Source organism: Orcinus orca, chromosome 2 (genome assembly GCF_937001465.1).
Source record: "Orcinus orca chromosome 2, mOrcOrc1.1, whole genome shotgun sequence".
NCBI lineage: Eukaryota > Metazoa > Chordata > Mammalia > Artiodactyla > Delphinidae > Orcinus > Orcinus orca.
In genome coordinates this window covers 108,197,684-108,221,116 of record NC_064560.1, presented here as the reverse complement: position 1 = coordinate 108,221,116, position 23,433 = coordinate 108,197,684, and the positions used below count along the sequence as shown (strand labels likewise).

Below are 23,433 nucleotides of genomic sequence, written 5' to 3'. Positions count from 1 at the left end.
AAGTTTAGGATTGAGAGAAAATGATTTGTTGAAGAAAAATTCTGTTCATATGCACATAGAGGTGTACTTTATTCAGTAATTTATTTCTCTTGTTTGCCCCATAAACATTTTACAGGTTAAAACTTAAACAAAAATTTTGTTTTAATTAGGCCTCTGTAGATTAGGAAAAAACCAGCATTTTTAAAAAGAAATTTTCCTTTTTAAAAGATATTTTCCTATAAAATATTCTTTTAGAGTTAATAATTTTTTTTAAAGTTTGTATTTATTGAAGAAGTTTTAAAAGTTAATTTGGAAAATTGTATGTTGACTTTAATTTAGGTACAGTTTTATAGGAATTTGCTCTACATGGGTATGTCAAATAAATATGTTTTGCAGACAACAGCGGTGTGATTTAGAGAGCTTGTTGACACCCTTTAGTGTTGGCTTCCTGTTAGTCAGAACTTCCGAGCCACCAGGTAGAAGTTCCTCAGTGCTCTCAGGGCATGCAGGACTTCTTCCCTCCACCATTGGCAGCACCACCACTCGCCACACTCTTTGTCACTGTCAGCTCCCATCTGGGTCTGCATCCCTCACTAGATCATAAACTTTGTGGGGGCAGGAACTGTTTTGTAATAGTTTACTGTTGTATTCCTCATGCCTGGCAGAGTAACTTATTGAATAGATGCTCAGGAATACTGTGTTGAAAATATTAACAAGTATCTACTACTTGTTTTTGCCTCTAGGATTGCCTTAGATTATTTTCCAAAGAAGAAAAACTCACAGATAACAACAGGTTTTACTGCAGTCATTGCAGAACTCGACGGGATTCGCTAAAAAAGATAGAAATCTGGAAGTTGCCACCTGTACTTTTAGTGCATCTGAAACGGTAAAAGGGACACATTTTTCTTAGTGTTTAGTACTTTTTAGATGAAGGACTTCTAAGTCTTTTATTCTAAACACTTTGTTTTACTACCTGCTTAGGATGTATAACAAAGGAAGATCATCTGGTTAGGGTATCTCTAGGGAAACTAGGCAGAAATGATGAGATTCTAGTTCACCTTAGTGTTTGTAATAACAGGGCAAAGTGACAGCATCACTCTTTCATATAATTCTGTTTTTAAAAATCTGTGAAACTAGTGGGGAGGGATAGATTGGGAGTTTGAAATTGACATGTACACACTGCTATATTTAAAATGGATAACCAAGAGAATTCCCTGGTTTCCCAGTGGTTAGGACTCTGCACTTTCACTGCTGAGGGTGTGGGTTCAGTCCCTGGTCGGGGAATTAAGATCCTACAAGCCACGCAGCACAGCCAAAAAAATTAAAAATAAAAAATAAATAGATAATGAGTAAGGACCGACTGTAGAGCACAGGGAACTCTGCTCAATATTCTATAATAACCTAAATGGGAAAAGAATTTGAAAAAGGATAGATACATGTATATGTGTAACTGAATCACTTTGCTGTACACCCAAAACTAACACACATTGTTAATCAATGATAATCCAATATAAAATTTTAAAAATAAAATCAGTGAAACTAAATTATTGCATTTCAAATATGAAAATTTTAAATCATTACAAAGCATTCAGTGAAAATGTATAAAAATAATGTTATACAATATAACTAACACACTATTAGATAAAATTTATCATTCAAACAATATAGTAAACATAAAAAATACTGTGCTGAAAATGAAATATATGAGTTTTTTTAAAGTATAATTTTTAAAGATAAAACATTAAGGATGCCATTGTAGAGTGCAGACATATTTTTGCCCATATTTTTCCAGCCAATGAACAAGATCTGGACCTATAGCAGTAGAAGAATAATGGCGAGAGAGTTGTAAAACATGTGCCAGGTCTTTTGCTCTGATTCTTTGTCTTTATGGTATCCATCTGTGGAGTGATACCTTTAAGTCATTTTTTGGAAAAACTTTAAAAGGAAGTTTCATCTGTTTATTGAGAGCTCTAATTTTTGTTTCAAAGAAAGCATTTCTTTTTAATTTTTTGTTTCATCTTATATTATTGGAGATTCTTAGGCAGTTATTTATGTTAATTTCCACATTGATATATTCAAATTCCTCTTGTGTAAATTTTCTAACAAAAGCTTATATCAGTTGTCCTTTTCTGCTTCTTGCAGATTGTGGAGGTATAAACATTCTATAAATGATTACACATTTGTTCTGTTAAGATTTTTAATGCTGTGTATTACTCTTGGAGAATATCTAAAAGTATAAATGGTTCAGAGTTCATTTTTTAAAAAATAATTCTGAAATAACCAGTATTTTGGTGTTTAAAGAAGCAGAATATGTCAGGATAATGGAATGCCATTATTTCAGTCACTAATTTATGTGCTTGCAATTACCAGCTCTAGTGTCCCCAAAAGTACAAGCTTAAATCTAGAGCAGCTCTCCTCTGTCATTCCTCTGTACTTTTGTGGTGATTAGCATTATAAATGGGGGTTTTCATAACTTTTTACCTTTGTAGGAGACTAATCTAATAGCTTTAGCTGGGTCTACGGATTAAGGGACCAAGGTATGGCCCTACCTCTACCACTCTAGCTGTTTGACCTGCGGTTAGACATTTAACTCATTATTGATGGGGGATTTTTGCAGAAACTAACGCCTGCGGCTGGCGATTTGTTATGTAAATGAATATTGAAATGCCTACAGTCAATACGTTCGGGTAACAAAAGACGTATTAATACGTCTCTGGTCAATAATGTGTTAATATCTGTGTACGGCAGTTTCTTCATTTGTAAAACAAATGAAACCAAGTACAGCAAGTCCCCTATATACGAACGAGTTCTGTTCTGAGAGTGCATCTGTAAGTCCAATTCATTTGTAAGTCCAACAAAGTTAGCCTAGGTACCCAACTAACTCCACTATATAGTAATAGGCGTTACTGTAATAGGTTTATAATACTTTTCACACAAATAATACATAAAAAACAAACACAAAAAATAAAACAGGGCTTCCCTGGGGGTGCAGTGGTTGAGAGTCTGCCTGCCGATGCAGGGGACACGGGTTCGTGCCCCGGTCCGGGAAGATCCCACATGCCGCGGAGCCTGCACGTCCGGAGCCTGTGCTCTGCAACGGGAGAGGCCACAACAGTGAGAGGCCCGCGTACCACAAAAAAATAAAATAAAATATTTTTAATCTTACAGTATAGTACCTTGAAAAGTATAGTAGTACAGTACAACAGCTGGCATACACGGGCACATTCACGTCTTTGGAAGTTCACAATTTGAAGATTCGTATGTAGGGGACTTACGTTATCTTTTTCTTCTTCTTTTTTTCTCTTCTTTTTTTCTTTTTTGGCTGCACCATGCGGCATGTGGGATCTTAGTTCCCCAACCAGGGATCGATCCCACGCCCCGTACATTGGAAGCGCTGAGTCTTAACCTCTGGACCACCAGGGAAGTCCCAAACCAGGTGTCTTTAACAGGTCCCTCCACTATGAAAATTCTGATTGTGTGTTTGAAATGGATTTTATGGTCCTGTCTAAAAATCTGGATTGTTAATGAATGAATTAGGGTTCATTCTGATGTCTTTGGTCTGTCAGTGTAATTGCTGTAATGTTATGCTCTACAGTTTTTCCTATGATGGCAGATGGAAGCAAAAATTACAGACATCTGTGGACTTCCCATTAGAAAATCTTGACTTGTCACAGTATGTTATTGGTCCAAAGAACAATTTGAGGAAATATAACTTGTTTTCTGTTTCGGTAAGTATCTCATTAAACTAAATACAGTTTCTTTAGAAGCAAACTAAAAAACCCAGTTTCAAGTGGTTCCTTACCTCATAGGAAAGTAAGAGCAACATAAGTCTTTGAAATTATTGACATATTTTAAATAATTCAATTTGATTTGATTTTCTGTCTTGTTTGGCACAGAATCACTATGGTGGGCTGGATGGAGGCCACTACACTGCCTATTGTAAAAATGCAGCAAGACAGCGGTGGTTTAAATTTGATGATCATGAAGTTTCTGATATTTCCGTTTCTTCTGTGAAATCTTCAGCAGCTTATATCCTCTTTTATACGTCATTGGGACCACGAGTAACTGATGTAGCCACATAAGGAGAAGTAGGTTATAAGCTAGTTATCTTTTAACAGGCTGAGCAACACAATTCTTGAAATGCTTAAAGATTCTGGATAGCTATAGCTGGCCATTTAAAGGAATTCTAGGACAGTGAGAGTTGTGTTACTATACCATATACTTCAGGTCAGTGCTATTATCAAACAACTGACCAAGCACATTTAACGAGTATTGCAGTAAGCATTCCTTACAGGTACCATTTATTTCAAAACAACTTTTTTAGTTTGCTCCAAAGTTAAAATAATTAGCTAAGCATAATTATTCTACTGGTCTAAAAACCATTGTATCCTTTATTTTCCTTTTTACTGTTATGGCCTTTTCACATTTCTAAATCCCAGCTTGATCTATGAATACTCTAGAATGATGTAAAACAGATAGGAATGTATGTGTATATATTTATTGCACACTTGCACATCAAATCGATGTACATAGTATAAGATGTGGTCCTTTTGTGAAGCCTAGAACTCAGAGGATTGCTTTTTTTTTTCTTTCCTTTTGGCCTATTCTGAGTAATTGCAGTGCTTTCTTAGGCAAATGACAGGGCAAAGCTATTTTTCTGTTGGCTTTGGGCTGTATTTGTGCACTAAATCTTTATTCTAAAAAAATAAATGGAAACTTTTCTTTAATTTTTTAAATGAGAATTTTCATTTACACCTACATTAAAATCTTAATGAGAAAAATAATTTAAAACCCTGTAAGTGTTCTGTCTTTAATTTTATATTATTAAACATAGAACAGTAGAATTACAGATTTTATACATACACTCTTTATACCACTACAATGACTTAAAATTTAGTACACTTATTCCTTTGCATCACTTGATTCCACTCATCCTTTACCTTGACCCTGAACTGCACATAGCACTTATGATGCGCTCAGAGTTGGGAGTCAGAGTAAAATACAAATAACTTAATGCCCAGACTCATTCTATCAAGAGTAGTAGAATTCTTAGGATTAAGATAAAAAGAGATGAGTCAGACATGACTGCAAAGTAAACTGCATTATAAACCACATCTTTACAAAGTGATGTATTAAAAGGGATAGAGGAGCTTAGAATTTATCATTTACCTCAGGGACTTGGTTGTTATAGGTAAAGTCAATATATAAATATAAAAACAAGATTCTAAAGGTGCTTCTGAAAGATGTCACCATTAGTGGACACTCAGGAAGAAGATGAAAGGAAGGTGTTGAATTGTGAAACTGACAACTTTTCATGTTCTACAATTAGTCTGAGAGATTATAGTTTCTTGCCTAAATTATCTGAACAATTAAATATTTTCAAATCACATTCCTAACCTCACAGAGCCACTTGAACAAAAGTTATTTTGGTTTAGCTCCATGAAGTATCTTTGGAAAATAATTTGTTGGATATATATAATTATTATGAGATAGTTGTTTATGATAAAAATACACACTAATAAACACTGTACTTTGAAACCTGAACATAATACTTATAATCTGATTGCTTTGAAGGTCCCCATTCGTTAGCATTGCATCATTTTCATGCTGCCTTTTTCAGTGGGCCAGGACCCATCTTTTTATAGACTTACCTTGTGAAGGTTGCGTAACATTCCAGAAAGACTTAAAAATGTCAGTGACGCAAGTAAGTTGCAAGAGTTTTAATGACAAAGCAAAACTTAAGTACCAGGTTCTAATTGCTAGTTTTGCAATTTTCAGGAAACACCATTTTCCTAACTCTTGCGTTTTTGCATAGGTATAGAAAAGGGCTGGCAGCTATAGAACAGGAGATATGCTGTAGCAGTTTGAACTGAAGTATCTGGAATCTCACTGACTCGTGTGTCATCAAAGTTATACCAGGCGTGAGTCACTGAGTTTTTGCAGAAAGCAGTGTAGTGGCCACCATCCAGATCACCAGAGTGGTTCTAGGGGAGAAAGGAATGTCACACAGTATTTACATCTGAATACTTTAAATATTAGAACCCAAATGATAGGGCCAAGAAATATTTTTATAATTGTCCCTTATACTGGATTAAAAGCTAAATCATACATTATGTTAAATCATACATATAGCCTGACGACTGGTATATTTTTCAGGTCACTGAAATGGTTATATATTGTGTCCATCGATTATTTAATAGACTTGTGAATGAAATAGGATAGTATTTGGCATCTTCTAATATTTATCAGTTAATACTTACTGAGCACCAACTGTACATAGAGTATTAAACATCAAAGGAAATTTTAAAATAAGAAAATAGTCATGTTTCCTAAATGAGCTTATAGTTTAATTTTGAAGACAGTCTAAGATAGACATGAAAAAAGATATTTAACATTGGAACAAGACATTAAAACAACTGCATACTGCTACCACACAATTTGAGGAGGTTGTACAGCAACAGCTCCCTTGGTCATCCAAGGCCCAAAAAAGAACCTGTTCTATTCTCTTTTTCCCATGTCTTCCCTAACCCAGTAAAGCAATGTTTGAAACAAAGGCATTGGAGAACCTCACTTCTCAGAAGGTGGTATGGCATAGAGCAGGGGTTGACAAACCATTTGCGCATGGGTCAAAGCCAGCCTGCTGCCTGTTTTTATATGGCCTGTGAACTGAGAATGCATTTTATATTTTTATATGGTTGAAAAAAATCAGAAGAATAATATTTTGTGATGTGTGAAAATTATATGAACTTCAGATTTTTCAATGTCCTTAAATAAAGTTTTATGGGATCACAGCCATGCTCACTTGTTTATGTTTTTAAGTGGCTGCTTTCACACTACAACTGTAAAGTTGAATAGTTACAAGAGAGACTATAGAATACATGGCCTGCAAATCCTAAAATATTTACTATCTAGCTTTTTAAGTTTGTTGACCCCTGGGGTAGAGGGAAGAAAATGGATTTTTCTAGTCAGTTCTATGAATTCAGCTCTAATACTGCACAATGACCTTAAGGAAATTATTTAACCTTTCTGAGCTTTAATTCCCCTATCTTTTAAAATGGGTAATAAGACCTTGTCTTATACAACTACTGTCTCTCTTATAGTGCTAGCACATAGGAGGTACTTATTAAGTGTTCCCTTAGACCTTCATCTTCCCCACATCTCCTGTTAACTCTTAGAGAAATATCCCAAAGCTGACATTTTAAAGATTCAGACTCTGGTCCTGGTCTTGGCCATGTGACCTTAAGCTGATATGCTTGAAATTCCTTATTTATAAAATGGTGCCCATAATAGTGTGATGTAATTTGAGAAAAACAAAACATCTGGTGGATCCAGATGATGAAGTAATGTTCTAAAGTGACTACACAGATTATGGCTGGAATATGTTCTGTTCTGATGACAATGTAAACAAACAAAATTGACATAGTAGAATAGGGCAGGGTGAAGCATCATTCTAGACTTCCATTCTCAGTAATTTTGGCAATTAGCTAGCCTGAAAGCCTTAGTTATGAAACTGTAACGAATGCTCGATAGGGACTTCCCTGGTGGCAGAGTGGTTAAGAAACTGCCTGCCAATGCAGGGGACACAGGTTCGAGCCCTGGTCCAGGAAGATCCCACATGCCGCAGAGCAACTAAGCCCATACACCACAACTACTGAGCCTGCACTCTACATCCCACAAGCCACAGCTACTGAGTCCACGCACCTAGAGCCCATACTCAGCAACAAGAGAAGCCACCGCAATGAGAAGCCCATGCACCACAACGAAGGGTAGCCCCTGCACACCATAACTAGAGAAAGCCCATGCGCAGCAACGAAGACTCAACCAGCCAAAAAAAAAAAAGAATGCTGGATAAAACATGGTAAATACCCTTTGAAATATATGGCTAACTTTAAAGATTGTATAGTAAGAGTAATCTCCAGGGTCCAAGAACAGAGTAAATAAAAGATGAGCATGATGTGTGGTTAATGCTGTGACTGCCTGAGAGCAAAGACAGTTTCTGGTCCCTGGAACCACAGTGCTTGGGTTTTAAAGGTCACACAAGGGCTGGAGGTAAAGTCCTAAGTCCCTGCAAGGTGAGGAGTTGGATTGAAATCCACACACATAGCCACAACCTCTTAAAGAGAGGCACCCTCAATAAAAGAATAAACTAGGGGGGGGGAACAAATCCACCCTCCAGTGCTTAGCTTAGCTTAGGCTTTGGGTACAAAGAATAAAAGTCATTCCTGGAAAGTCGTTACCACAGACCTGGCTTCTCTTTGGTTGGGGATTCAAATTTACACTACTGTGTCTCAGAATCCTGTGAATTTAAGGTAAGAATGAAAAGTGTTTTGGGGTTGCTTGGCAAAAAGAATTACTTTCTGATTGATGCACCTTAATTCAGGCTACACAGGATACCCACATATAAAAACCCAGTGATGCTGAACTCACAATTCAGTATTACAGAGCATACAAGGAAACAATTCACCATGAGTAAGAGTTAGAGGGCAATAAATAGCAAGATTAAAAACTCCAAGGGGACGTGGGAAAGATGGCGGAAGAGTAAGACGCGGAGATCACCTTCCTCCCCACAGATACACCAGAAATACATCTACACGTGGAACAACTCCTACAGAACACTACTGAACGCTGGCAGAAGACCTCAGACCTCCCAAAAGGCAAGAAACTCCCCACGTACCTGGGTAGGGCAAAAGAAAAAAAAATAAACAGAGACAAAAGGATAGGGACGGGACCTGCACCAGTGGGAGGGAGCTGTGAAGGAGGAAAGGTTTCCACACACTAGGAAGCCCCTTCGCAGGCGGAAACTGGGGGGGGCGGAGGGGGAAAGCTTCGGAGCTGCGGAGGAGAGCACAGCAACAGGGGTGCAGAGGGCAAAGTGGAGAGATACCCGCATGGGGGATCGGTGCCGACCAGCACTCACCAGCCCGAGAGGCTTATCTGCTCACCCACCGGGGCGGGCGGGGGCTGGGAGCTGAGGCTCAGGCTTCAGTTGGAGCGCAGGGAGAGTCCTGGGGAGCGCAGGGAGAGAGGCCTGGGGTTGGCGGCGTGAACACAGCCTGCAGGGTGTTAGTGCACCACGGCTAGCCGGGAGGGAGTCCAGGGAAAAGTCTGGACCTGCCGAAGATGCAAAAGACTTTTCCTTCCCTCTCTGTTTCCTGGTGCGCAAGGAGAGGGGATTAAGAGCGCTGCTTAAAGGAGCTCCAGAGACGGGCGCGAGCCGCGGCTAAAAGCGCGGACCCCAGAGACAGGCAGGAGACGCTAAGGCTGCTGCTGCCGCCACCAGAAGCCTGTGTGCGAGCACAGGTAACTATCCACAACCCCCTTACAGGGAGCCTGTGCAGCTCACCACTGACAGGGTCCCGTGATCCAGGAACAACTTCTCCGGGAGAACGCACTGTACGCCTCAGGCTGGTGCAACGTCATGCTGGCCTCTGCCTCCGCAGGCTCGCCCCACACTCCGTGCCCCTCCCTCCCCCGCGGCCTGAGTGAGCCGGAGACCCTGAATCAGCGGCTCCTTTAACCCCGTCCTGTCTGAGCGAAGAACAGACGCCCTCCGGCAACCTACACGCAGATGTGGGGCCAAATCCAAAGCAGAGCCCAGGGAGCTGTGCGAACAAAGAAGAGAAAGGGAAATCTCTCCCAGCAGCCTCAGAAGCAGTGGATTAAAGCTCCACAATCAACGTGATGTACCCTGCATCTGTGGAATACATGAATAGACAATGAATCATCCCAAATTGAGGAGGTGGACTTTGAGAGCAAGATTTATGATTTTTTCCCCTTTTCCTCTTTTTGTGAGTGTGTATGTGTATGCTTCTGTGTGAGATTTTGTCTGTATAGCTTTGCTTCCACCATTTGTCCTAGGGTTCTATCTGTCCGTTTTATTTTCTTCTTTTAAAAAAATTTTTTTTCTTAATACTTATTTTTTATTTTAATAACTTTATTTTATCTTACTTTATTTTATCTTCTTTATTCTTTCCTTCCTTTCCTCCTTCCTTCCTCCCTCCCTCTCTCTCTCTCTTTCTCTTTCTTTCTCTCTCTTCCTTCCTTCCTTCCTTTCTTTCTTGCTTGCTTGCTTGCTTCTTTTTCTCCCTTTTATTCTGAGCCGTGTGGATGAAAAGCTCTTGCTGCTGCAGCCAGGAGTCAGTGCTGTGCCTCTGAGGAGGGAGAGCCAATTTCAGGACACTGGTCCACAAGAGACCTCCCAGCTCCACATAATATCAAACAGCGAAAATCTCCCAGAGATCTCCATCTCAACGCCAGCACCCAGCTTCACTCAACGACCAGCAAGCCACAGTGCTGGACACCCTATGGCAAACAACTAGCAAGACAGGAACACAACCCCACCCATTAGCAGAGAGGCTGCCTAAAATCATAAGTCCCCAAACACCCCAAAACACACCACCAGACATGGACCTGCCCACTAGAAAGACAAGATCCAGCCTCATCCACCACAACACAGGCACTAGTCCCCTCCACCAGGAAGCCTACACAACCCACTGAGCCAACCTTAGGCACTGGGGACAGACACCAAAAACAACGGGAACTATGAACCTGCAGCCTACAAAAAGGAGACCCCAAACACAGTAAGATAAGCAAAAGGAGAAGACAGAAAAACACACAGCAGATGAAGGAGCAAGATAAAAATGCACCAGACCTAACAAATGAAGAGGAAATACGCAGTCTACCTGAAAAAGAATTCAGAATAATGATAGTAAAGATTATCCAAAATCTTGGAAATAGAACAGGCAAAATGCAAAAAACATTTAACAAGGACCTAGAAGAACGAAAGATGAAACAAGCAACGATGAACAACACAATAAGTGAAATTTAAAATACTCTAGATGGGATCAATAGCAGAATAACTAAGGCAGAAGAATGGATAAGTGACCTGGAAGATAAAATAGTGGAAATAACTACTGCGGAGCAGAATAAAGAAAAAGGAACAAAAAGAACTGAGGACAGTCTCAGAGACCTCTGGGACAACATTAAACACACCAACATTTGAATTATAGGGGTTCCAGAAGAAGAAGAGAAAAACAAAGGGACTGAGAAAATATTTGAAGGGATTATAGTTGAAAACTTCCCTAATGTGGGAAAGGAAATAGTTAATCAAGTCCAGGAAGCATAGAGAGTCCCATACAGGATAAATCCAACGAGAAATATGCCAAAACACATATTAATCAAACTTTCAAAAACTAAATACGAAGAGAACATATTAAAAGCAGCAAGGGAAAAACAACAAATAACACACAAGGGAATCCCCATAAGGTGAACAGCTGATCTTTCAGCAGAAACTCTGCAAGCCAGAAGGGAGTGGCAGGACATATTTAAAGTGATGAAGGAGAAAAACCTACAACCAAGATTACTCTACCCAGCAAGGATCTCATTCAGATTTGATGGAGAAATTAAAACCTTTACAGACAAGCAAAAGCTGAGAGAGTTCAGCATCACCAAACCAGCTTTACAACAAATGCTAAAGGAACTTCTCCAGGCAAGAAACACAAGAGAAGGAAAAGACCTACAATAACGAGCCCAAAACAATTAAGAAAATGGGAATAGGAACATACATATTGATAATTACCTTAAATGTAAACGGACTAAATGCTCCCAACAAAAGACACACATTGGCTGAATGGATACAAAAACAAGACCCATATATATGCTGTCTACAAGAGACCCACTTCAGACATAGTGACACATACAGACTGAAAGTAAGGGGATGGAAAAAGATATTCCATGCAAATGGAAACCAAAAGAAAACTGGATTAGCAATTCCCATATCAGACCAAATAGACTTTAAAATAAAGACTATTAGAAGAGACAAAGAAGGACACTACATAATGATCAAGGGATCGATCCAAGAAGAAGATATAACAATTGTAAATATTTATGCACCCAACATAGGAGCACCTCAATACATAAGCAAATACTAACAGCCATAAAAGGGGAAATCGACAGTAACACATCATAGTAGGGGACTTTAACACCCCACTGTCACCAATGGACAGATCATCCGAAATGAAAATAAATAAGGAAACACAGCTTTAAATGATACATTAAACAAGATGGACTTAATTGATATTTATAGGACATTCCATCCAAAAACAACATAATACACATTTTTCTCAAGTGCTCATGGAACATTCTCCAGGATAGATCATATCTTGGGTCACAAATCATGCCTTGGTAAATTTAAGGACATTGAAATTGTATCAAGTATCTTTTCCGAACACAATGCTATGAGACTAGATATCAATTACAGGAAAAATTCTGTAAAAAATACAAACACATGGAGGCTAAACAATACACTACTTAATAACGAAGTGATCACTGAAGAAATCAAAGAGGAAATAAAAAAATACCTAGAAACAAATGACAATGGAGACACGACGATCCAAAACCTATGGGACGCAGCAAAAGCAGTTCTAAGAGGGAAGTTTATAGCAATACAATCCTACCTTAAGAAACAGGAAACATATCGAATAAACATCCTAACCTTGCACCTAAAGCAATTAGAGAAAGAAGAATGAAAAAACCCCAAAGTTAGCAGAAGGAAAGTAATCATAAAAATCAGATCCGAAATAAATGAAAAAGAAATGAAGGAAATGATAGCAAAGATCAATAAAACTAAAAGCTGGTTCTTTGAGAAGATAAACAAAATTGATAAACCATTAGCCAGACTCATCGAGAAGGGAGAAGACTCAAATCAATAGAATTAGAAATGAAAAAGAAGTAACAACTGACACTGCAGAAATACAAAGGATCATGAGAGATTACTACAAGCAACTCTATGCCAATAAAATGGACAACCTGGAAGAAATGGACAAATTCTTAGAAATGCACAACCTGCCACGACCGAATCAGGAAGAAATAGAAAATATGAACAGACCAATCACAAGCACTGAAATTGAAACTGTGACTAAAAATCTTCCAACAAACGAAAGTCCAGGACCAGATGGCTTCAAAGGTGAATTCTATCAAACATTTAGAGAAGAGCTAACACCTATCCTTCTCAAACTCTTCCAAAGTATATCAGAGGGAGGAACACTCGCAAACTCATTGTACGAGGCCACCATCACCCTGATACCAAAACCAGACAAGGATGTCACAAAGAAAGCAAACTACAGGCCAATATCACTGATGAACATAGATGCAAAAATCCTCAACAAAATACTAGCAAACAGAATCCAACAGCACATTAAAAGAATCACACACCATAATCAAGTGTGGTTTATTCCAGGAATGCAAGGATTCTTCAGTATACACAAATCATAATCAACGTGATACACCATATTAACAAACTGAAGGAGAAAATCCATATGATCATCTCAATAGATGCAGAGAAAGCTTTCAACAAAATTCAACACCCATTTATGATAAAAACCCTGCAGAAAGTAGGCATAGAGGGAACTTTCCTCAACATAATAAAGGCCATATATAACAAACCCACAGCCAACATAATCCTCAATGGTGAAAAACTGAAAGCATTTCCACTAAGATCAGGAACAAGACAAGGTTGCCCATTCTTACCACTCTTATTCAACATAGTTTTGGAAGTTTTAGCCACAGCAATCAGAGAAGAAAAAGAAATAAAAGGAATCCAAATTGCAAAAGAAGAAGTAAAGCTGTCACTGTTTGCAGATGACATGATACTATACATAGGAAATCCTAAAGATGCTACCAGAAAACTACTAGAGCTAATCAATGAATTTGGTAAAGTAGCAGGATACAAAATTAATGCACAGAAATCTCTGGCATTCCTATACACTAAGGATGAAAAATCTGAAAGTGAAATCAAGAAAACACTCCCATTTACCATTGCAACAAAAAGAATAAAATAGCTAGGAATAAGCCTACCTAAGGAGACAAAAGACCTGTATGCAGAAAATTATAAGACACTGATGAAAGAAATTAAAGATGATACAAATAGATGGAGAGATATACCATGTTCTTGGATTGGAAGAATCAACATTGTGAAAATGACTCTAGTACCCAAAGCAATCTACAGATCCAATGCAATCCGAATCAAACTACCACTGGCATTTTTCACAGAACTAGAACAAAAAATTTCATAATTTGTATGGAAACACAAAAGACCCCGAATAGCCAAAGCAATATTAAGAACGAAAAACGGAGCTGGAGGAATCAGGCTCCCTTACTTCAGACTATACTACAAAGCTACAGTAATCAAGACAGTATGGTACTGCCACAAAAATGGAAAGATAGATCAATGGAACAGGAAAGAAAGCCCAGAGATAAACCCACGCACATATGGTCACCTTATCTTTGATAAAGGAGGCAGGAATGTACAGTGGAGAAAGGACAGCCTCTTCAATAAGTGACGCTGGGAAAGCTGGACAGGTACATGTAAAAGTATGAGATTAGATCACTCCCTCACGCCATACACAAAAATAAGCTCAAAATGGATTAAAGAACTAAAATGTAAGGCCAGAAACCATCAAACTCTTAGAGGAAAACATAGGCAGAACACTGACATAAATCACAGCAAGATCCTTTTTGACCCACCTCCTAGAGAAATGGAAATAAAAACAAAAATAAACAAAAGGGACCTAATGAAACTTCAAAGCTTTTGCACAGCAAAGGAAACCATAAACAAGACCAAAAGACAACCCTCAGAATGGGAAAAAATATTTGCAAATGAAGCAACTGACAAAGGATTAATCTCCAAAATTTATAAGCAGCTCATGCAGCTCAATAATAAAAAAAAACCCAATCCAAAAATGGGCAGAAGATATTTCTAAATAGATATTTCTAAATAGATATTTCTACAAAAAAGATATACAGACTGCCAACAAACACATGAAAGAATGCTCAACATGATTAATCATTAGAGAAATGCAAATCAAAACTACAATGAGATATCATCTCACAGCAGTCAAAATGGCCATCATCAAAAAATCTAGAAACAATAAATGCTGGAGAAGGTGTGGAGAAAAGGGAACATTCCTGCACTGTTGGCGGGAATGTGAATTGGTAAAGCCACTATGGAGAACAGTATGGAGGTTCCTTAAAAAACTACAAATAGAACTACCATATGACCCAGAAATCCCACTACTGGGCATATACCCTGAGAAAACCATAATTCAAAAAGAGTCATGTACCAAAATGTTCATTGCAGCTCTATTTGCAATAGCCCAGAGATGGAAACAACCTACATGTCCATCATCGGATGAATGGATAAAGAAGATGTGGCACATATATACAATGAAATATTACTCAGCCATAAAAAGAAACGAAATTGAGCTATTTGTAATGAGGTGGATGGACCTAGAGTCTGTCATACAGAGTGAAGTAAGTCAGAAAGAGAAATACAAATACCGTATGCTAACACATATATATGGAATTTAAGAAAAAAATTGTCATGAAGAACCTTGGGGTAAGACAGGAATAAAGACACAGACCTACTAGAGAATGTACTTGAAGATATGCGGAGGGGGAAGGGTGAGCTGTGAAAAAGCGAGAGAGTGGCATGGACATATATACACTACCAAACATAAGGTAGATAGCTAGTGGGAAGCAGCTGCATAGCACAGGGAGATCAGCTCGGTGCTTTGTGACCACCTAGAGGGGTGGGATAGGGAGGGTGGGAGGGAGGGAGATGCAAGAGGGAAGAGATATGGGAACATACGTATATGCATAACTGATTCACTTTGTTATAAAGCAGAAACTAACACACCATTGTAAAGCAATTATACTCCAATAAAGATGTAAAAAATAAATAAATAAGAAAAAAAAAAACTCCAAGGACTTTAGGTAATAGAGACTATACAGAGAGTATATAGACATTTAAGAAAAGGAAGCAAACTGAAAAACTAAAAAGAACTTTCAGAAATGATAAATACTTGAAATTAAAAATTTAATGTAGTGAGTAAATAGTACATAGAATTGAAGAGAGAATGAATAAACTACAGAAACAAAACAGGAAATTACCCTGAGTGTAGTAGCAACGAGACGCTGAATGAGAGACTTCCCTGGTGGCACAGTGGTTAAGAATCCGCCTGGCAGTGCAGGTGACATGGGTTCAAGCCCTGGTCCGGGAAGATCCCACATGCTGCAGAGCAACTAAGCCCGTGTGCCACAGCTACTAAGCCTGCACTCCAGAGCCCACAAGCCACAACTACTGAAGCCTGCATGCCTAGAGCCTGTGCTCCACAACAAGAGAAGCCACCACAATGAGAAGCCTACACAGCGCAACAAAGAGTATCCCCCACTCGCCGCAACTAGAGAAAGCCTGCGCACAGCAACAAAGACCCAATGCAGCCATAAATAAATACATAAATAAATAAATAAAGTTGAATGAGAACATTCAGTATATGCCTTGTAGAAGTTCTAGAGAATATAGGAGCAAAACAGTATTGAAAGTGATAATGACTAGAAATGATTAATGAAAGGCATGAATCTTCAAATTTAGGAAATACAGTGAACCAAGGATAAATAAAAATAATACTGCAAGACAACAAATACAAAGAGAAAAGTTTTTAAAGCAACAAGAAAAAAAGATTACCTACAAAAGAATAAAATGATGGTAGAACTCCATGGCAGCCTTATAAACAGAAATAATAAAATTGTTTCAAAATGATAAAAGAAAGTCATCTAGAATTTGGTCTCTAGTTAAATTATTCAAGAATCAAAGTAAACTAAAGACTTTTTCAGTCAAAGACTTGGGAGACTTCAGGATAAAAGACCCTTGTTGAAAAGTCTACTGAAATATGTCCTACACAAATAAATAAAATTGAATACAAATGAAAAAGTAATATATAAGAGAGATTAGTTTGCAAGAAGGTTGGTAAAGATTCTGGTAAATCTAGCCTGCCCCTGCCCCCTCCCGTGGCCACACTGCAAGGGTGCGGTCCTGGTGAGCAAGGTCCAGTCTGGTGCCTGCTATCCTTCTCCCTCTCCTGCCATCCATTGCCTCAACTTCCCTCCACCGACCGGCACGCAGAGCCCAGGTCTGTGGTCATGTGCGTGGCGGCAGGCAAGCGTGATGAGGCGGGCAGTGTTGCAGCTTTGTACGCTGAGTGAAGGGCTCCTTGCTCCCATCAGAGAACTGACTCAAGGATCTCAGAATCCCAAGAAACAGAGAGGCTTCCACATTCATGAAATTCCAGATAAGTTGCAGGAGATAGTAGGAGCATCCACAAACTGGAGAGACCACGTGAAAGCAATGGAGGAAAGAAAATTACTTAATAGTTTTTTTGGCTAAGTCACAGAAAGGACTGCCACCTAAGGAGAATGAAAGACAGTTACATTGAAGTTCTCTTACCTTTGGGCAGTCAGCCTGAATTACAAGAGAAATATTTGACTGTTCAAATCACTGTAAGGTTTGGCAGGATTCTTGAGGATCTTGACAGCTTAGGAGTACTTATTTGCTACATGCACAACAAAAATCATTCAGCTAAGATGTCTCCTTTATCAATAGTTACAGCCCTGGTGGACAGGATTGATATGTGTAAGAAGAGCTTAATTACGCCCAGAACAGGACATCAAGTTCAGTGGCCATGTTAGTTGGGTTGGGAAGACGTCCATGGAAGTGAGGATGCGTATGTTCCAGTTACACCACAGTGAATTTTCCCGTTTTGGATGTGACATTTGTAATGGTGGCCCGTGATTCTGAAAACAAAGGGTGGGCATTTGTAAATCCACTCACCCTTGAAAGCCCAGAGGAAGAAGAGCTCTTTAGACAAGGAGAATTGAACAAGGGTAGAAGGGTCACCTTCAGCTCCATGTCATTACTGAAAATGGCTCCCACTGCTGAGGAGAGGACAACCATATATGAGATGTTTCTTAACATGCTGGATCCAAAGACTATAAGTTTTTGAAGTTGGGTTTTGCCTCCTAATGCAGTATGGATGGAGAAACCTTTAGAGAGAGTCATCAAGGAAAAAAAGAGAGAGGGCCCAAATCAATAAAATCACAAATGAAAAAGAAGTTACAACTGACACCACAGAAATACAAAGGATCATGGGACTTACCTGGTGGTTCAGTGGGTAAGACTCCATGCTCCCAATGCAGGGGGCCTGGGTTTGATCCCTGGTCTGGGAATTAGATCCCGCATGCATGCCACAACTAAGAGTCCGCGTGCTGCAACTAAGATGTCTGAATGCCGCAAATAAGAAGCCCTTGTGGTGCAGCTATGAGCCTGCATGCCACAACTAAAAGATCCCGCATGCCACAACTAAAGATCCCACGTGCAGCAACTAAGATCCCAAGTGCCACAACTAAGACTTTTCACAGCCAAAAAAAAAAAAAAAAGAAGTACAAAGGATCATAAGAGACTACTACAAGCAACTATACACCAATAAAATGGACAGCCTAGGAGAAATGGACAAATTCTTAGAAAGGACAACCTTTCAAGACTGAACCAGCAAGAAATAGAAAATATGAACAGACCAATGACAAGTACTGAAATTGAAACTGTGATTAAAAATCTTCCATCAAACAAAAGTCCAGGACTAGATGGCTTCACAGGTGAATTCTATCAAACATTTAGAGGACAGTTAACATCTACCCTTCTGAAACTCTTCCAAAAAGTTGCAGAAGAAGGAACACTCCCAAGCTCATTCTATGAGGCCACCATCACCCTGGTACCAAAACCACACAAAGATAACACAAAAAAAAGAAAATTAAAGACCAATATCACTGATGAACATAGACACAAAAATTCTCAACAAAATAATAGCAAACTGAATCCAACAACACATTAAGAGGATCATACAACATGATCAAGTGGGATTTATCCCAGAGATGCAAGGATTCTTCAATTTATGCAGATCAGTCAATGTGATACACATATTAATAAATTGAATAATAAAAACCATATGATTATCTCAACAGATGAAGAAAAAGCGCTCAACAAAATTCAACACCCATTTATGATAAAAAAAAAAAAACTCTCCAGTAAGTGGGCATAGAGGGAAACTTCCTCAATATAATAAAGGCAATATATGACAAACCTACAGCAAACATCATTCTCAATGGTGAAAAATTGAAAGCATTTCCTCTAAGATCAGGAAGAAGACAAGGATGTCCACTCTCACCACTATTATTCAACATACTCTTGGAAGTCCTAGCCATGGCAAGCAGAGAAGAAAAAGAAATAAAAGGAATCCAAACTGGAAAAGAAGAAGTAAAACTGTCACTATTTGCAGATGACATGATACTATGCATAGCAAATCTTAAAGATGCTGCCAGAAAACTACTAGAGCTCATAAATGAATTTGGTAAAGTTACAGGATACAAAATTAATACACAGAAATCTCTTAACACATTAAAAGAAACACTCCCAAGCTCATTCTATGAGGCCACCATCACCCTGATACCAAAAACAGACAAAGATATCACACACACAAAAATTAAAGGACAATATCACTGATGAACAGAGACGTAAAAATCCTCAACAAAATAATAGCAAACCAAAAGATTAGAAAGAGAAATTCCAGAAACAATCTCATTTACCATTGCATCAAAAAGAATAAAATACCAAAAAAAAAGAGAATAAAATACCAAGGAATAAACCTACCTAAGGAGGCGAACGACCTGTACTCAGAAAACTATAAGATACTGATGAAAGAAATAAAAGATGACACAACCAGATGGAGAGATATACCATACTCTTGGATTGGAAGAATCAATATTGTGAAAATGACTATACTAGCCAAAGCAATCTACAGATTCCATGCAATCCCTATCAAATTACCAATGGTATTTTTCACATAATTAGAACAATAATTTTACAATTTGTATGGAAACACAAAAGACCATGAATAGCCAAAGCAATCTTGAGAAAGAAAAATGGAGCTGGAAGAATCAGGCTCCCTGACTTCAGACTATACTACAAAGCTACATTCATCAAAACAGTTGGTACTGACACAAAAACAGAAATATGGATCAGTGGAACAGGATAGAAAGTCCAGAGATAAACCCATGCACCTATGGTTACCTAATCTATGACAAAGGAGGCAACAAAGTACACTGGAGAAAAGACAGTCTCTTCAATAAGTGGTGCTGGGAAAATTGGACAGCTACATGTAAAAGAATGAAATTAGAATGCTCCTTAACACCACACACAAAAATAAACTCAAAATGGATTAAAGACCTAAATGTAAGATCAGACACCATCAAACTCTTAGAGCAAAACATAGGAAGAACACTCTTTGACATAAATTGCAGCAAGATCTTTTTTGATACACCTCCTAGAGTAATACAAATAAAAACAAAAATAAACAAATGGGACCTACATAACATTAAAATCTTTTGAACAGCAAAGGAAACCATAAACAAAACAAAAAGACAACCCTCAGAATGGGAGAAAATATTTGCAAACGTAGCAACTGACAAGGAATTAATCTCCAAAATATACTAACAGCTCATGCAGCTCAATATCAAAAAAAGAAACAACTGAACAATAAATGGGTGTAAGATCTAAATACACATTTCTCCAAAGAAGACATACATATGGCCTAAAAGCACATGAGAAAGATGCTCAAAATCACTATTAGAGAAATCAAAACCACAATGAGGTATCACCTCACACTGGTCAGATGGCCATCATCAAAATATCTACAAACAATAAATGGTGGAGAGGATGTGGAGAAAAGGGAACCCTCATACACTGTTGGTAGGAATGTTAATTGGTACAGCCACTATGGAGAACAGTATGGAGGTTCCTTTAAAAACTAAAAATAAAGCTACTGTATGATCCAGCAATCCCATTCCTGGGCATATATCTGGAGAAAGCCATAATTTGAAAAGACACACGCACCCCATTGCTCATTGCAGCACTATTTACAATAACCAGGACGTGGAAGCAACTTAAATGTCCATCAACAGAGGAATGGATAAAGATGTGGTACACATATACAATGGAATATTACTCAGTCATAAAAAAGAATGAAATAATGCCATTTGCAGCAGCATGGATGGACCTAGAGATTGTCATAATAAGTGAAGTCAGACAGAAAGACAAATATCATATGATATCGCTTATATGTGGAAACTAAAAAAAGGGTACAAATGAACTTATCTACCAAAAAAATAGAATTACAGATGTAGAAAACAAACTTATGGTTACCGGGGGGTAAAGAGAGGGGCATAAATTGGGAGTTTGGGATTGACATATACACACTACTATATATAAAATAGATAACTAATAAGGACCTACTGTATGTATAGCACAGGGAACTCTACTCAATACTCTGTAATGACCTATATGGGCAAAGAAGCTTAAAAAAAGGGTCTATATATGTATATGTATAACTGATTCACTTTGCTGTACAGCAGAAACTAACACAACAATCAACTTACTCCAATAAAAATTTTTTAATAAATAAAATAAATAGCATTAAAAAAAGAAAATCCCAAGATCCCATCAAAGAACTACTAGAACTCATCAATGAATTCGGTAAAGTTGCAGGATACAAAATTAATATACAGAACCTACTGCATTTCTGTACACTAACAACAAACTATCAGAAAGAGAAATTAACACAAAAACGACACATGGATCAGTGGAACAGAATAGAGAGCCCAGAAATGAACCCACATTTACATGGTCAATTAATCTATGACAAGGAAACAAGAATACACAATGGGGAAAAGACAGCCTCTTAGAGAAATGGTGTTGGAAAAGTGGATAGCTACATGCAAAAAAATCAGACTAGATTACTCTCTCACAACATGCACAAGAATGAATTCAAATGGATTAAAGATGTTAAGTTTCTGAAACCAGAAAACTTCTAGAAGAAAACATAGGCAGTATGCTCTTTGACATTGGTCTTAGTAATATTTTTTTTGCATATATCTCCTCAGGCAAGGGAAACAAAAGCAAAAATAAACAAATGGGACTACATCAAACTAAAAAGCTTTTGGACAGTGAAGCAAGCTATCAACAAAACAAAAAGGCTGCCTACTAAATGAGAGAAGATATTTGCAAATGATATATCAGATAAGGGGTTAATATCCAAAATAATAAGTAACCCATACAACTCAACATCCAAAAAACAAAAACCCTATTAAAAAATGGGCAGGGGCTTCCCTGGTGGCGCAGTGGTTGAGAGTCCACCTGCCGATGCAGGGGACACGGGTTCGTGCCCTGGTCTGGGAAGATCCCACATGCTGCAGAGTGGCTGGGCCTGTGAGCCATGGCCACTGAGCCTGCGTGTTGGAGCCTGTGCTCCACAACGGGAGAGGCCACAACAGTGAGAGGCCCGCATACCGCAAAAAATAAATAAATAAAAATAAAATAAAATAAAATAAAAAATGGGCAGAGGAGCTGAATCGAATTTTTTCCAAGGAAGACACACAGATGGCCAACAGGTACATGAAAAAATGCTCAATATCACTAGTCATCAGAGAAATGGACATCAAAACCACAATGAGACATCACTTCACACCTGTTAGAATGGCTATTATTAAAAAAAATAAAGTGTTGGTGAGAATGTGAAGAAAAGGGAACCCTAGTACACTGTTGGTGGAAATGTAAGTTGGTGCAGCCACTATGGAAAACACTATGAAAATTCCTCCAAAAATTAAAAATAGAACTACCATATGATCCAGCAATTCCACTCCTGGGCATATATCCAAAGAAAACCAAAACACTAATTTGAAAAAATACATACACCCTTATGTTCATTGCAGCATTATTTATAATAGCCAAGATATGGAAGCAACCCAAGTGCCCATCAATAGATTAATGGATAGAGAAGATGTGTGGCATATATACACAATCGAATACTAGTCAGCCATAAAAAAAAAAAAAGAATGAAATCTTGCCATTTGTGACAACATGGTTGGACCTAGCGGGTAGTATGCTAAGTGAAATAAGTCAGCCCGCGAAAGACAAATACTACACAATTTCACTTATATGTGGAATATGAAAAATAAAACAAATGAACAAACAAAACAGAAACAGAGTTATAGCTACAGAGAGCAAACAAGTAGTTTCCAGAAGAGAGAGGCATAGGCGAAGGAAAAATAGACGTGAGGGAAATTAAGAGGTACAAACTTTCAGTTGCTAACAAATGAGTCACAAGGATGAAATTTGTTCAGTTGCAAACAAATGAGTCACAAGGGGAATATAGTCAATAACTATATAATATCTTTGTGTAGTGATATAGCATAACTAGACTTACTGTAATCATTTTGAAATGTATAGAACTATCAAATCACTCTGTTGTGTGACAAGAACTAACATATTGTTTTAAGTCAATTATACTTGAAAAACAAACAAACAAACTCATAGAAAAAGAAACCAGATTTGTAGTTACCAGAGGCGGGGGGGTGGGTGAAGGAGGAATTGGAGAAAGGTGGTCAAAAGGTACAAACTTCCAGTTATAAGATAAATAAGTACCAGGGATGAAATGTACAACATAAATATAATTAACACTGTTGTATGTCATATATGAAAGTTGTTATGAATAAATCCTAGGAGTTCTCATC

The 23,433-nt window shown here is 38.1% G+C and overlaps 2 protein-coding genes and 1 pseudogene across 11 annotated transcripts in view; 2 read left to right on the top strand and 1 right to left on the bottom strand.

Annotated features, from left to right (window-relative positions):
- USP8 (ubiquitin specific peptidase 8) overlaps positions 1 to 4,706 on the top strand; it is a 99,916-nt gene extending 95,210 nt beyond the window's left edge. For all 6 annotated transcript variants that reach the window (XM_049706052.1, XM_049706051.1, XM_004281281.4 and 3 more), the window contains 3 exons: positions 723 to 865; positions 3,575 to 3,707; positions 3,876 to 4,706. In XM_049706052.1, coding sequence (XP_049562009.1) covers positions 723 to 865; positions 3,575 to 3,707; positions 3,876 to 4,061 — 462 coding nt within the window. In that variant the 3' untranslated portion in view covers positions 4,062 to 4,706. The remainder of the gene's footprint in view (positions 1 to 722; positions 866 to 3,574; positions 3,708 to 3,875) is intronic.
- The window catches only part of USP50 (ubiquitin specific peptidase 50), a 32,713-nt gene continuing 13,931 nt past the window's right edge, over positions 4,652 to 23,433 (bottom strand). For 4 of the 5 annotated variants that reach the window (XM_033408410.2, XM_049706080.1, XM_049706081.1 and 1 more), the window contains one exon: positions 4,652 to 5,963. In XM_033408410.2, the coding sequence (XP_033264301.2) occupies positions 5,772 to 5,963 (192 nt within the window). In that variant the 3' untranslated portion in view covers positions 4,652 to 5,771. Of the gene's footprint in view, positions 5,964 to 9,308; positions 9,674 to 23,433 lie in introns of those variants that run through there. The other variant, XM_049706083.1, reaches the window with a different exon arrangement.
- On the top strand, positions 14,421 to 18,262 carry LOC105748603 (acyl-coenzyme A thioesterase 9, mitochondrial-like; annotated as a pseudogene).